Raw genomic sequence first — 16,402 nt, forward strand, 5'->3', positions numbered from 1 at the left:
ATATTTATTTATATATATAACATACATATATATATATCTCCTCACACCCACCCTGCTTTGTAATCAGTAACTTTATCCTTGCAATAGTTCTGACCAAAAATCTTAGAATCATCCTTGAATCCTCTCTCTCACACCCCACATTTAAACTATTAACTAAATCTGTTGCCTCTTGGCATTATTATCAAAATATTTCCAGAATTCAGACCTTCCTCATCTTTTCTTTCTTTTTTTTTTTAAAGATTTTATTTATTTATTTGACAGAGAGAGATAGTGAGAGCAGGAGCGCAAGCCTGGGGAGTGGGAGAGGGAGAAGCAGGCTTCCCGCTGAGCAGGGAGCCCGATGTGGGGCTCGATCCCAGGACCCTGGGATCATGACCTAAGCTGAAGGCAGACACTTAACAACTGAGCCACCCAGGCGCCCCTCATCTTTTCTTTCTATACACCCTAAGCCAAACCATCATCTTCTCTTGTCTGGCCTTCTGCAATAGTCTCTTACAGAACCCCACCCCCACATCCTATTCTGTTCTCAGCACATCCGTGTAATCCTCTGCTCACAACACTTAATGATGGCTCAACTCACTCATAGTAAAATCCAGAGCCTTGAAGACGTGATCTGGCCCTATTGCTTCTTTGACCTCAACTCCTACTCCTCTCCCCCTTATTGTGTTTGAGTCACACACTGGCCTCCTTGCCATCCCACAAGCATGACAAGCTAGGAGATTATAACATATTTCAAAAAATGAGAACTCAAGCCAAAAAAATATTTTAAGGGTATGAAATTTGTACAACACAAAACACTTCCTCAAAGGACTAGGAGAGAGCTCTGAAGCCAACAATTAGAGAAAAAAACATACTTTTAAAGCACACAATGATCATTTAGTAAAACTGACAATGTAGTCACCCAAAAAGGTGTCCAAAAATAAAAAAATCAATATTATATAACCAGATCTTCAGATCACAGCACAATAAAATGAAAAACTCATAACAAGGGGCGCCTGGTTGGCTCAGTGGGTTAAGCGTCCAACTCTTGATTTCGGTTCAGTGCATGATCTCGAGGTCTTGTGATGGAGCCCCGTGGCTGGCTCTGCAGTCAGTGTGGAGTCTGCTTGTCCCTCTCCCTCTGCTCCTCCCCCCATTCTCGCTCTCTAAAATAAATAAATAAAATCTAAAAAAAAACACACACAAAAAAACCCCTGAAAACTTCTGGTCATCAAATGACACCCTTAAGGATATGAAGAGGCAAACCACACATGGGGGAAAAAATATTAGCAAAGCATGTATCAGATAAAGGTTTGGTATCCAAGATATATAAGGAATTCCTACAATTCAATAATAAAAAGACAAAAAACTCATTTTTAAAATGGGCAAAAGAGGGGTGCCTGGGTGGCTCAGTCGTTGGGCATCTGCTTTCCGCTCAGGTCATGATCCCAGGGTCCTGGGATCAAACCCTGCGTCGGGCTCCCTGCTCAGCGGGGAGCCTCCTTTTCCCTCTCCCTCTGCCGTTCCCCTACTTGTGCTCTCTCTCTGTCTCTCTCTCTCTGTGTCAAATAAATAAATTTTAAAAAATAAAATAAATAGGCAAAAGATTTGGATAGTCACTTCACCAAAGAAGATAAGTGAGTGGCCAGGAGCATAGGAAAAGGAGCTCAACATCACTAGCCATCAGGAAATTGCAACGTAAAAGTGAATGAGGTACCAAAACATACCCAGCAGAGTAGCTACAATATTTAATTTATTATTATTTGTCAGAGAGAGAGAGAGAGCACGCACAAGCAGGGGGAGCGGCGGGCAGACGAAAACGGAGAGGGAGAAGCAGCCTTCCCCAAGCAGAGAGCCTGATGAGGGGATTGATCCCAGGACCCTTGGATCATGACCTGAGCCGAAGGCAGACGCTTAACCAGCTGAACCCCCCAGGCGTCCCAGCTACAATGTTTTAAATGGCGAGTATATGGACACCAAGAACTCATACATTGTTGGTGGTAATTAGAACTTCTACACCTGGGTGGCTCAGTTGGATGAGCATCCAACTCCTGCTTTTGGCTCAGGTCGTGATGATCTCAGGGTCCTAAGATCAAGCCCCACGGTGGGCTCCGTGCTTGGGGGGGAGTCTACTAGAGATGCTCTCTCTCTCTCTCTCCCTCTGCACCTCCCCCCATTTGTGCGCTCTCTCTCTAAGATAAATAGATAGATCTTTTAAAAAGGTGTTTTAAGAAAACCTATTTGTAACTTTCCTATGAATTTTCTTCACATTGATCAATATACACAGAAAGCAGGCAAAGAGGCAAAAGATGGCATGGAGGCGGGGTCCCAGAAAAAATAACAGTTGTCCAAGGACTGAGTGGTGAAACAGAGAGAAAACTAATGGGAACAGAGTAAATAACAGAGGAAAGGAATAGGAGTCAGAGGCAAAATATGAGCTACCAGGAGGAAAAAGGCAGTTTGGAGGAGGGGAATCCAAGTGGGAAGCCAGAGGAAAGCTTAAATAAGGTGAGGTGACACATGAAAGTGCCTACCATATTGCCTGACACATAGGACACACAGTATCCAAATATATTTATTAACTATAAATCAGGAGGAAAATTAAACAAAAGGGCAGATATTCAATAACCGTTTATTCAATAAAAGTTTAGTTGCTCTGGTGGCATATCAAATAAATTGGTTATAAGTGTTCTGTGCTAAATTAGCATTGCATATTTTCCATGATTCTATTTTTATTGTAGCCCACCATTGTTTTAGATCTGTTGTTGAGGTAGCAAGAAATATTTAGAATGTAACTGGGTTTCTCTTTTTCTGGTAACAACCCTACGAGAAGTAAATGAGAGCCTCTTATTGAAGGGCTTTTTTAACTTAAAAAATGAGAACAGGGGTGACTGGCTGGCTCAGTTGGAAGAGTGTGAGGCTCTGATCTCGGGGTTGTGAGTTCAAGCCCCACGTTGGGTATAGAGATTACTTAAATAAATTTTAAAAAATGAGAACAATTAAGGGGGCAGCTGGCTGGCTCAGTCAGTGGAGCATGGGACTCTTTTTTAACTCTTTTTTTTTTTCCCTAAGTAGGCTCCACACCCAGTATGGAGCCCAACATGGGGCTTGAACTCATGACCCTGAGATCAAGACCTGAGCTGAGATCAAGACCTTAGCTGAAATCAAGAGCCAGTCCCTTAACCAACTGAGCCAGACCAGGCACCCTGAGCATATAAATCTTGATCTCGGGGTCATGAGTTCAAGCTCCACACTGGGTGTAGAGTTTACCTAAAAAAAAGAGTGAGAGACGCCTCAGTGGCTCAGTCCGTTAAGCGGCTGCCTTCGGCTCAGGTCATGATCCCAGGGTCTTGGGATCGAGTCCTGCATCGGGCTCCTTGCTCAGCGGGGAGCCTGCTTCTCCTTCTGCCTGCCACTCCCCCTGCTTGTGCTTGCTCTCTGTCTCTCTCTCCCTCTCTCTCTCTGACAAATAAATAAAATCTTAAAAAAAAAAAGTGAGAGAACAAATAAGTAATCCACCTGTGGTTAAATAAAAATTGCAGTACTGAGGGGTACCTGGGTGGCCTGTTGGTTGAGCAACTGACTCTTGATTTCAGCTCAGGTCATGATCTCCGGGTTGTGAGACTGGGCCCCTTTTTGGGCTCTGCGCTGGTGTGGAGCCTGCTTAAGATTCTCTCTCTCCCTCTCCCTCCACCCTTCCCCCCACATCGCACTCACACACACACCCACACACTCTCTCTCTAAACACACACACACACACACACACACACACAAATTGCAGTGTTGATATTCAGTCTTCATCTGATGAAACCAAAGTTCACCGTGACCATGATTACACTCAAGGTTCCATACTGAAATGTGTGGTAGGTTAGGCTGGAGCACTCAACTTCATAGGACAGTCTTCGACTGTGCCTCAGTTTCCCTGTGCAAATTGTAAAATACACAACCAGTTAAAAGTGATTTTAAAGGACTGCTCAGGTATAAACAGCAACACTCTGAGGAATGAAAGTGGGTGGAAGTGGTGAATACCAGATTTTTTTCCCAAGAGGAGAAAGAAATACCTCAGAGAATGTCAATTTAATGATCAAAAAGCCACCTACTCTAAGGGGGTAGGGACTACCCACGGGTCTTGGGGTATCACTGGGCCTTTGATCACCTACCTACTAGCTGCCGTGCTTAGCACCACCTGTCTTCTCTCAGGCCAACATTTGCCTTCCCCAACTCAAGCCTGCCAAACATGCACTCAAGCTTACCATTATCCTGCCTCATCCCAAATCTTTTCAGTTTATGAGCCTAAGACCTGTTAATCATTGACCTGGCATGAAATTTTTACCCCTGGGTTACAAGGTATGTCCTACTTCGTTGGAGTTTTCTGGAAAGCCCATGTTTAGCTGTTATAAACCAACAGGACGAATTATGACTAACGAACTTAAATCATTTCTGAAAGCATTTTATCTGTAAATCGCTAACTTCTTTTTGACTTATGGAACCACCACTCTTTTTTTTTTTTTAAGATTTATTTATTTATTTGAGAGAGAGAGATAGAGAGAGCACAAACAGGGGGAGAGGCAGAGGCAGAGGGAGAGGGAGAAGCAGACTCCCCACCAAGCTAGGAGGCCGACATGGGGCTCGATCCCAGGACCTGTGGATCATGACCTGAGCAGAAGGAGACGCTCAACCATCTGAGCCACCCAGGGACCCCTGGCACCTCTGCTCTTTTATACATGAGACCACAAAGCTGCTTTTGTGCAAAATAATACAATGAAGGAAAGAGGAACGAAGATGCCAGGAACAGAAAAATAAGATATATTTAAATAATTCTGTTGGCCACTATTTTATTTTATTTTTTTTTAAAGATTTTATTTATTTATTTGACAGAGAGAGACAGTGAGAGAGGGAACACAAGCAGGGGGAGTGGGAGAGGGAGAAGCAAGCTCCTGGCTGAGCAGGGAGCCCGATGCGGGGCTCGATCCCAGGACCCTGGGACCATGACCTGAGCCGAAGGCAGACGCTTAACAACTGAGCCACCCAGGCGCCCCTGATGGCCACTATTTTTATTTTAGTAAGAAACAGATATAGCTGACAAATCAATATTATATTAAGGACATGTTAGGCCAGAAGGCTTTTTATATTATTATAAGGAAATAGAATGAACTCAATTATATCGGGTTACGGGTAATTTGACAATTGAAGTATGTATATAAAGAAGTTTTGGCAAAAATCTAAATGTTTTGTTTTTGCTAAATTAACCCATCTAATACATCACATTTCAAAGAGATCATTTTTAGCACAATAAAGAAGTGTGTCAACCAGGAAACTATGTTCTCCAGATATCTGTGTTATAAGACATAATGCTCCCTTGTGAGATTCTTTTTAAAGTAACACTATTGTTCAAAAAAAAAATTCAGGGGCCCCTGTCTGGCTCAGTCAGCAGAGCATGCAACTCTCGATCTCGGGTTCATGAATGTAAGTCCCATTTTGGGCATAGAGTTTACTTAAAAAAAAAAAATTGGGGCCACCCTGTGGGGACCCCTCTCACTCTTGAGAACTTTTTCTGTATCTTCATTTAATAAACTTCTATTGCTTTACTCACAAAAAATTAAAAGTAAAATTAAAATTAAGGGGTGCTTGACTGGCTCAGTCAGTAGAGCAAGTGATTTTCGATCTTGGGGTTGTGAGCTCAAGCCCCACCTTGGGTGTGGAGCCTACTTAAAATTTTTTTTTTTTTTTGAAGATTTTATTTACTTATTTAGAGAGAGAGTGAGCAGGGGGAGGGGCAGAGGGAGCAGGAGAGTGTGGAGTCCCAAGCAGAGCTAGATCTCACCAACCGATCGTGACCTGAGCCAGAATCAAGAGTTGGACACTTGGGGACGCCTGGGTGGCTCAGTCGGTTGAGTGGCTGCCTTCGGCTCAGGTCGTGATCCCGGAGTCCTAGGATCGAGCCCCACGTCGGGCTCCCTGCTCAGTGGAGAGCCTGCTTCTCCCTCTCCCTCTGCCTGCCTCTCTGCCTACTTGTGCTCTCTCTCTCTGTGTCAAATAAATAAAAAAAAAAAAAAAAAAAAAAAGTTGGACATTTAACCGATTAAGGCACCCAGGCGCCCTCCCAAAATGTTTTTTGGTTTTTTTTTAATTCAAATGATACAAAAAGGTAAAGAAAGTGATTTTTTTTTTTAAGATTTTATTTATTTATTTGACAGAGAGATAGTACAAGTAGGCAGAGAGGCAGGCAGAGGGAGAGGGAGAAGCAGACTCCCCGCCGAGCAGGGAGCCCCACGCGGGGCTCGATCCCAGGACCCTGGGACCATGACCTGAGCCGAAGGCAGCCGCTTAACCGACTGAGCCACCCAGGCGCCCCAAGAAAGTGATTCTTAAGGCCAACTTCACATTTGAATCACTCGGGAAGCTTTGAATAAAATACCAGTGCCTGGGCCCTTCTCCCAGAGAGTCTCATCATCTATTTCACCTGAAACGGGCCCAGGCAACAGGAGTTTTAGAAGCTCTCCAGGTGGGGCGCCTGGGTGGCTCAGTCGTCGAGCGTCTGCCTTCGGCTCAAGTCATGATCCCAGAGTCCTGGAATCGGGCTCCCTGCTCCGTGGGAAGCCTGCTTCTCCCTCTCCCTCTGCTTGTGTTCCCTCTCTCGCTGTGTCTCTCTCTGTCAAAAAAATAAATAAAATCTTTAAAAAAAAAAAAGCTCTCCAGGTGATCCTAATAGGCAGCCAAGGCTGAGAAGCACTGGTGTAGAATGGGAAGAAAATCTCTCTTCCATCCTTGGTCTTTAGCTCCCAATTCTCCTGCCAGATACAGCCCGCATTACCAGGCTTTTCTAAAGCACCCCTAGATCTCCTGCACTACAACACATAAATGGGGTGTAATGATTAAGAGCTAGTCTCCTGAAGTCAAGACTATCTGGGTTTAAATATCAGTTCTTCTAATAACTAGCATTTGGACAAATTATTTCACTTCTCTCTGCCTCAGTTTTATCTGTAATACGGTGATAACAATAAATGCCTACTTCCTAGGATTTTTAAAAAATATTTATTTGAGAGAGAGAATGTTTCCTAGAATGAGTTGGGGGAGGGGTAGAGGGAGAGAGTCTTTTAAGCAGATTCTCCCCTGAGCACAGAGCTCCATGTGGGGCTCGATTTCGTGACCCATAATAAGATCATGACCTGAGCTGAAATCAAGAGCTGGATGCTTAACCAATTGAGCCACCCAGGCACCCCCCCTTGCCATTTTGTAATGATATATTTTGCAGATAATTTTATATTGACACCTATAAATACACTTCCTTCTTTTAACAGCTGCATGGTAATTCACTGTAAGATGTACAATTTAACCAGTTCCCTGTTAATGGACATTTAGGTCATTTCTAGTCTTTTGCTGCCACAATTTTGCAGTATATCTTCTTATAGAGATATTTGTGCATGTGTGCAAGTATTATCACTAGGACAAATGTCTAGAAGAATTGCTGTCTAGGTGCGGGGGCGCGCGCCTGCGCAGGCGAGCCTCCGAGGGCCGAGGCAGAGCCGGGGGATCGCCGCCAGGTCCGCTGTCGGTCCACGCCACCCGCCGCGCCGCCCGCCCGCCCGCGCGCCCAGCGTCCCCCGCCGCCGCCGCCGCCGCCATGGGAGTGCAGGTGGAAACCATCTCCCCCGGAGACGGGCGCACCTTCCCGAAGCGCGGCCAGACATGCGTGGTGCACTACACGGGGATGCTTGAAGATGGAAAGAAATTTGATTCCTCCCGGGACAGAAACAAGCCCTTTAAGTTTATGCTAGGCAAGCAGGAGGTGATCCGAGGCTGGGAAGAAGGGGTTGCCCAGATGAGTGTGGGTCAGAGAGCCAAACTAACCATCTCCCCAGACTACGCCTATGGTGCCACCGGGCACCCGGGCATCATCCCGCCCAATGCCACTCTCGTCTTTGACGTGGAGCTTCTGAAACTGGAATGACAGGAATGGCCTCCGCCCTGAGCTCCCCATTCTTGGATGTGCCATGGAGGGATGTGGCGCCTCCAGACGCGCACGCGCGAATCCGTATGGAGCTTTTCCTGATGTTCCACTACACTCTTTGTATAAACATCGACCCCGACTGAATGTGTTCTGTCACCCGGCTTTGCTCTTTCCCTTTCTCCTCGTATGTGTGTTGACCTAAACTATATGCCATAAACCTCAAGTTACTCATTTTATTTCGTTTTTGTTTTGGGGTGAAGGTTCAGTTTCAGTCTTTTGGATCTAGGTTTCCACTTAAGAATTAGTCAAGTATTAACAGCACAAGTAATGGGTTAACTTTAGAATAGGAATTGGTGTGGGGGGGGTGGGATGCAAGAATCTTTATTTTATTTTATTTTTTTGGATGAAATTTGTATCTATGATATATTAAATATTCTCGCTGCTTCGCTGCAAAGCCATAGCAGGTTTGAGGTGCTCTCGGGGGCCGGATTACTCTCCCAGCTGAGAGATGTCCTTGGGTTGAATTAAAAGCCCTGCCTGAAGCGGAAGCGGGGCGGGGAGAGCCTCTGCCTGCACTGCCCCGCCTCAGCCTCCTCTTAAAGCCTCTGCCTTTCGAAAGCAGACGCTCTCCCTGCGATGTAGGACACTACAGGTACCTGTCCCCAGGCCGGCGGGGGCCTCCGAGGCCTTCTTCGCCGCCTGGCGTTTTGGTTGGTTTTTTTCCATCCTGTGGTTTTTCTAACGGATATTCAGGACTTTTTGTAATCGCATAGCTATCCAAGCTCCACTTCCCAAATTTTAAGAATTTTAATCGAAAGTTTAAATTGAAGGTGCTGTTTGTAGACACTTAACACCCGATGAAAGCCCAGCCATCATGACAAACCCTTGAGTGTTGTCTTGAGAAAATGATGCTGGTCATCACAGCTTCAGCATCTCCTGGTTTTTGATGTTCGGCTCCCCCTGCTCTTACCGGAGTTTCCTGGCTTTTTCTCCTCCCCCTCTCACCCCTTTGCTGTCCTGTGTAGTGATTTGGTGAGAGAGATTTTTGCTGCCTACCCCCCACCCCCACCTCCCCGCACTACGTATGAGTTTCAAGTTTTATTATTGCAATAAAAGTGCTTTATGCTGGCTTTTCTCAAAAAAAAAAAAAAAAAAAAAAAAAAAAGAATTGCTGTCTATTTAAAATCTTGGCAGATATTGCCAAAGTGTCTTCCAGAAAGCATAAACCAGTATACACTCCCACAAAGAATGTATGAGAATGCCTGTTACCCTCAACCAAGTATATTATCAAAACTGTGGAGGGACGCCTGGGTGGCTCAGTCGGTTAAGTGTCTGCCTTCAGCTCAGGTCATGATCCCGGGGTCCTGGGCTCGAGTCCCACATTGGGCTCCCTGCTCAGTGAGGAGTCTGCTTCTCCCTCAGCCTGCTACTCTCCCTGCTTGTGCTTTCTCTCTCTCGCTCTCTGACAATTAAATAAGTAAAATCTTAAAAATAAAAAACAAAATGGTGGCTATTTGTCAATCTCCTGAGTAAAAATGGCTTCTCTATGTACATTGATTGGATATTATGAAGGAGATTTGGAATCCCTTCAGAGATTTGTAAATAAACACAATACAAAAGCATTGTGACAAAGATTTTCCTGCAGTACTCTGGGTTAGGAAGGAGGGTCAGATGAGGCTTCGCAGAGGAGTTGACATGTGAGCTAGGCCTTGAAGGAATTCGGCCATGGAGTGTCTTGATCCTGGTATGTAGGAAGCCAAATGTTCACCAACTCTGTGTTGACTGAAATGGCAAAATCAGGACAGTTGGAAAACATGTTTTCTGGGTGGCTGAGGGGATTTTGGGTTACATACAGCGAGGCACTGATGCACAAATACGAATCCATGACTAAGCAAACCACAGATTCAGACCGTGGGAAGGGGTGGGTCCTGGGGGACCAAAAAGGGTTTTTAGAATACACGCCTGGTTTCTTACACTTCCTGGATGTTGAGCGACATCTAATGGCCAAACAGAAAAAGAAGTCTATATTTTCAGTACTCTATTTTCAAGGAAAAGTCTGTTGCAGTAACATAAGCAAATAAAAAAAAAAGTTTACCTACAGATATATGGAAAGATGGAAACTTATTTTTCCCCTGTGAATAGAGGTGAAAGCTGAACAAAAATTAATTTTGGGGTCTGGTGCACTGAAGTATATAGAAGGGAAAAAAAGATGTTAGAAATGAAAGAAACCTTAGACCAGAATCCAAGCTCTTAATTTTATCAATGAGAAATTTACTTCCAGAGAGAAATAACATACCCAAAGCTACACAGCTAGTGAATTATTGGTGCTCTGATATAGTTATGATTTTGGCACAACAAACAATAGTGAATATTTACCCATCCATGTGCAAAACACAAGATGAAATAGATACTTTTGATTACACTACTACCTGATTTGGGGCATGTATGGAATTTAATGCTATCTATAGTACTTGAGATAATGAAATAGTCAGTTACTGGTCATTAGGCTCCTGCCCAGGGCTATCTGATTTTTCAGACCAGTGGTGGACAAAAGCAGGGAAGTTCCAATGGATGGCAGACTATACTGCAAAAAGTCCAAGTAATGATTTGACCTCTGTAACCTGAGTTACTTCCCTAATTTTTCTCTTTGCCTTGTATCTGCCAACAAGCAAAGTTGGGACAAGAGTCCAGGATCATTCAATAAACCAACCCCCAAACACTTACTGACCCCTTGTGTATGTGCGCCATCATAGGAATTTTGGAAGAAATAACACAGTACAAAGCAAAGAACAAGTCACAGTGAACTTATCCAACATGTTGATCTGAGTTAAATCAAGGGCAGCTTAAATATGGAATGGAATTTACAATGGTGCAACCATGACTCTGAAAAATATACTTATGAATTCATCAAATAAACATGTATTGAGCATCTACCATGTACCAGTGCTAGGGATACTGCAGAGATGCAGACCCAAACTCTCACAGAGCTCATAACCTGGTAATTTTATATGCTAACAATTGCGTTAAGTACTACAAAGAAAAGTACAGGTGCCATAAGTATAAAATATAGCTAATATTTACTGAGTGCTTGCTGTGTACCATGCACTATTCTTAGCATTTAACATGCATTAAGTCCTTTAATCCTTACAGCAATAGTAAAAGTTCTTTACCCTCGTGTTATAGATGAGAAAATTGAGAAACACAGAGGCTTTTGTAACTTGTCCAAGGTTACATGATGATAAGTGTATCCTTGACTATGTATGCTTGGGCCAAAAAAGAATGTATGAGAGATTTAACTTACGTGGGAGAATTAGGGTGTAGGTAAGAAGCGTAATTGCTACCCGTTTTGCCTATAGGGAAGAGTTGATTGTACAGACATCCAGTTCAAAGCTCTCTGCTGAGCTTATCCATAAATGCCTTCATACCAACTCCATGTGGACGTCCCACAGACACTGCAAAATCAACATATCTAAAATCAAAGTCTTCCCTTCCGCTTAGGCTAGTCTTCCCATGTTTTCTATCTCAGTAAACACACCACTATCCACTAAGTTACCCAGGCCATCAGTTTTACCCAACATTGATTTTGGACAATGAGTGCGAAAGTCAACACACGAAATAGGCAAATACAACCTTTATGTTATTAAAAACATACTTAAAAAAAAGTTTTTATTTATTTATTTGAGAGAGAGAGAGAGAGAGAGAGAGCGCGTGCGCGCGTGCAGGCGGGGGGAGGGGCAGAGGCAGAGGGAGAAGCAGACTCCCTGCTGAGCAGGCTCGATCCCAGGACCCAGAGATCATGACCTGAGCCAAAGGCAGACGCTTACCCGACTGAGCCACTCAGGTGCCCCTTCCTCAGTGATTCTTGAGCATTTTGGTCCACTGCTTTCTAAAACCAGTCCTTTCAGAAATGCCTATTGTAGGGGCACCTGGGTGGCTCATTCCTACACCAGGACAATCCAGAGAGAACATTGCTGTTTCCTTAGCTCCTCCTCTCTCCACTCTTTCCTTCTAGAGGGACACACTACACTGTTACAAGTGGCGTTTTGAGGAGGACGGGCAAACAGAGAGGTGAGGACAGGGTGACATTAACAACACGGCTCTTCCCCAGGACTGCCCCCTCTGGCCGTTGCTAATGAAAGCGTGCGAACTCGGATTTAGCCGAGTTCATTCTGTGCATGCAAACGAGTTGCACTGCTAGTTAAAATCAGATACCCAGGTCCTTCTCTAGAGATAACCGTTCCTTAATCTCAGTGATCCTCCTGTAGGTGGCCTTCAGGCCACACCTTGCAAAACAAAGACTTAAACCTGGCGGAGAAAAGTACCGAGTATGGTCTCTCAAAATCTCGAGCTCGACTACTGAATCCCGACAGCTTCATTCTCCCAGCTAATGAAAATGAGCCCTGGTGGAAGGAATTGATTCATGTTGGGAAGACTGTGGCCAGTAATCTCTGAAGCATAGAAACATTTTTTCCATTCTTCGTGTGCAAACAGATTGCTGGCCTTCCTCAGGGAGGCAGGCCCAGACAAAATCTCAGCAGGCCCTTCCGGGCAGCATTTTTCCGCAGATGAAATTAGGTCAAAGAGAAAATTCAAAGCAATTGGAGGAGGGGAAAAAAAAATCTCCAAAATGCAACATAAAGCTGGAGGGCTGGGGTGAGACATCCCACCTGCTTTGTTTGCCCTGGTGAAGGCCAATGGCTTGTCACATGAATCTCATGCCTTCCTGTTCCCTGCCTTCTGAGTCACCCGTGGTGGCAGGGGAGGGCCCCCTGTCAGGGGACATAAAACCACTCACTGACCATATGACTTGTAGGTGAGGCCCCCGTTCCAGGCCAACGTGAAAATCAGAGAGCAAGTGCATTGTGGCTTATTTTCATTGGTTTAAAGAGGTTCCTTAGTCTCGATTTGTCTGCAACCGCAACTTAGCAGAAGGCACAAAAAACAAGCCAGTAAGGCGACCTCGCATCTGCTAAGTGAGCGAGCTGCCAGTCCTATTAGTCACTAAGATCATTTAAGGGTGGAGTGCACCAGCAGGATAAACATTAAACCAAAAACAACACTTCCTTGTAAGAGTTGGGGTTTCCTAAGAAATCCTTAAAACGAAAACCTCGATGCTGAGGCAGGCAGCTACTACAGTTACAAAAGCCAACCTTCACGTTTCTCCTTCTGCTGTCCTCAGCTGTCACAGAATGGTGTTGGGGACACGATACTCTTGTGAATTAACATTTCTCATTAAACATGTTTACATTGTAAAAAAGCCTCCCCCGGTTTTAAAACGTTCTGTTGTTTAAACGGAAGCATTTAAGAACTGCTCCAAGTGATAGAAAGAGCACTAGGTACAGTGCATTTGGACTTGGGAGTCCCATTTCTGCCCCTCAACCCAAGGCTTACATGTGTTTCAGGATTGCTTTTCCTTTAGTGGCTGAGGTTCTTGGTCACGCTGCTTGGAAGAAGTAGACCAGACGAGGAGTGGTGGGCCGCAAAGCAAAGTTTATTGAGCGATAATACAAAGCTCCCAGAGAGGGAGGGGACCTGAGAGGGTTGCCATCGGAGTTTCTAAGTCTAGGAGTTTTTATGAGATTGTGAGTGGGCTGTTTAATCTGATTAACCCTGTACCTGCCACCCAATCAGGTTTTTGTCCACGCGCTCATCTACCTATCAGGTAGTCGCTCCCATGGGAGAGGGTGGAGGGCTCCTTCCAGGGTGGTGACTATTGGGCGATAACAGGATGGGGTCTTTTCCTTTTAAGGGTAGTTTCCTCGTAGGACAGGGTCCCCAGCCCCTGCCTGCCTTTCTTCTATCCTCCATTACACATAAGAGGTGCTTAATAAAGACCTAACTGTGCGATCAACTTAATAATTGTAGAATGGGGGGGCACCTGGGTGGCTCAGTCAGTTAAGTGTCTGCCTTCAGCTCAGGTCATGATCTCGGGTTCCTGGGATCAAGCCCCATGTCCGGCTCCCTGTTCAGTGGGGAGTCTGCTTGAGATTCTCTCTCTCTTCTCCCTCCCTCTGTCCCCACCCTGCTCTCCACTCTCTCTAAAATAAATAAAATCTTAAAAAATAATATTATAGAACAGTTATAATGCTTGATTTATTTCTCTGAGCCTCCATTTATGCTTCTGTGATCAAGGAGGAAACATCCTCTGCGCCCGTTAAATTTTTTTGGATCAAATAAAATAAGGTATATTAAAGTTTTGCTTTCTTATATCTACAATTATCTCAGAAAAATGCATTAAAAGGGGTACCTGGGTGGCTCAGTGGGTTAAGCGTTCAACTCTTGGTTTCGGTTCAGGTCATGATTCAGGGTTGTGAGATCGAGCCCCGCCTTGGGCTCCAAGCTCAGCAGGGAGTCAGCTTGAGATTCTCTCCCTCCTTCTGCACCCCCTGAAATAAATAAATAAATCTTTTAGAAAATGCATTAAATATCTCTGAAAGGATAGATAAGAAACTGGGACTATGGGATGCCTGGGTGGCTCAGTCGGTTAAGCATCTGCTTTTGGTTCAGGTCATGATCCCAGAGTCCTGGGATCGAGTCTCGAACCGCGCTCCTTGCTCAGTGGGGAGCCTGCATCGCTCCTCCGTCTGCCTCTCTCTCTCTCTCTGACAAATAAATAAAATCTTAAAAAAAGAAAAGAAAAGAAACTGGGACTAGTGGTAATCTCCAGGTAGGGGAACTGAGAGATAGGGGTCATGGTTAGACAAAAGATTTTCTTTTCATTGTATGTACAGTACTTTCCACCCTATGGGGAAAAAAATGCATGTGTAAGAATCATTAGTATGAAATTTAGGTTTTAATAAAATCTTCATGAAAATGCAGAAGCATGTTATTTCATTTACATTTAGATCTGTTATGTTGACTACAACACCTTGTAACAGTCTGAACTAAGTGTGTTCTACATGAGAATTAAAATTATACAGTAGATGGGCCTCTGACTGGCTCAGTCAGCGAAGCATGTGACTCTTGATCTCGAAGTCATGAGTTTGAACCCTACCTTGGGTGTAGAGATTACTTAAAAATAAAATCTTAAAATAAAAAAAAATTATACAGTAGAAAATTGCATACTTTCTGGGGTTACATTTCTTATCTGATGAAAGTCAATGCCCTTAAACTATTTCATACAATGGAAACATTAGTTCAGAGACACTTGAAAAGGCAAGGCAGAAAGAACAGTTTGGAATTTACATACTGGAATCTGATATAGTACTTGTAAACCGAAACATTTTTTATCCTGGAAAAGTCTGAAATGCAGGGATAACAAGACTACTTGTAATAACCCAATAGAAAATATACTATAAGCTTATTGTGTGCCAACAAATTTCACTCATTTAATATTTTGACATAACTACAATCTCTTTTTTATTAGAACTTAAAATTTTTTTATTTTTTTAAAGATTTTGTTTATTTATTTGACAGAGAGAAATGCAGCGAGAGAGGGAACACAAGCAGGAGGAGTGGGAGAGGGAGAAGCAGGCTTCCCGCCGAGGAGGGAGCCCGATGTGGGGCTTGATCCCAGGACCCTGGGATCATGACCTGAGCCGAAGGCAGACACTTAACGACTGAGCCACCCAGGTGCCCCTTAAAAAAAATTTTTTTTGAAGAATTTATTTATTTATTTGAGGGGAGCCCAGGGGGGAGTGGCAGAGGGAGAGGGAGAAGCAGGCTCCCCGCTGAGCAGAGAACCCAACACGGCTCGATCCCAGGACCCTGGGATCATGACCTGAGCTGAAGGCAGACGCTTAACCAACTGAGCCACCCAGGTGCCCCTGATTAGAGCTTTGACACTGAAGTGGGTTCACTGAAAATTAGAACTATATCAGGGAATTACATCTGAAATATACAAATCCTCACCTGGATATTTTAGTAGTGTGGCAAAACTACTCTATAACCTTCTAAAAATTAAATCCAAGTAGATGTGCTGGTGAAATCTCTCCTTAAGTTCCTCTTTCTCAATAAACTATAGTTCAGCAAGCTTGAATTTTCAGTTTACTCAGAAAAGATTGGGTAATAAATGTAATCATAGAGCAGATAGTCCTCAGCCCTGTCCAAAAGAATATATACCCTTGAACGACTCAAGAAACTAAGAAGCAAAAATGCAGGATTTATTTCCCTGTAAGCAAGACATGAGAATGTCCATAACCATTACTGAGCATTAATCATTTGAGAATCTCCTTCCCATTAGCCTCAAGAGATTATCATGTCTCTTCCTTAGTGTCAGGAGACCTAGAGTTCTGTCCTAGCTTTGTGCCTAGAGTCGTAACTTAATCTTATCTTTATTTTTTTTTTTTTAAGATTTTTTATTTATTTATTTGAGAGAGAGAGAATGAGAGAGAGCAAGCACATGAGAGGGGGGAGGGTCAGAGGGAGAAGCAGACTCCCTGCCGAGCAGGGAGCCCGATGCGGGACTCGATCCAGGGACTCCAGGATCATGACCTGAGCCGAAGGCAGTCGCTTAACCAACTGAGCCACCCA

At 44.1% G+C, this 16,402-nt stretch overlaps 1 protein-coding gene and 1 long non-coding RNA gene across 2 annotated transcripts in view; one reads left to right on the forward strand and one right to left on the reverse strand.

Moving 5' to 3' along the window:
* Positions 1-7,494: 7,494 nt before the first annotated feature.
* Positions 7,495-9,060, forward strand: LOC118535395 (peptidyl-prolyl cis-trans isomerase FKBP1A). The gene has a single exon (XM_036091737.2). It carries the CDS (start codon positions 7,604-7,606, stop codon positions 7,928-7,930), a length of 327 nt encoding a protein of 108 aa, XP_035947630.1. The 5' UTR covers positions 7,495-7,603; the 3' UTR covers positions 7,931-9,060.
* Positions 9,061-11,237: 2,177 nt separating this feature from the next.
* LOC144379992 (uncharacterized) overlaps positions 11,238-16,402 on the reverse strand; it is a 44,759-nt gene continuing 39,594 nt past the window's right edge. Inside the window, exons 3-4 of the long non-coding RNA XR_013443626.1 lie at positions 14,178-14,316; positions 11,238-11,382 (exon numbers count right to left, since the gene is read on the reverse strand). This is a non-coding gene — a long non-coding RNA (uncharacterized LOC144379992). The remainder of the gene's footprint in view (positions 11,383-14,177; positions 14,317-16,402) is intronic.

This window comes from Halichoerus grypus, chromosome 14, assembly GCF_964656455.1.
Source record: "Halichoerus grypus chromosome 14, mHalGry1.hap1.1, whole genome shotgun sequence".
Taxonomy (NCBI): Eukaryota; Metazoa; Chordata; class Mammalia; order Carnivora; family Phocidae; genus Halichoerus; species Halichoerus grypus.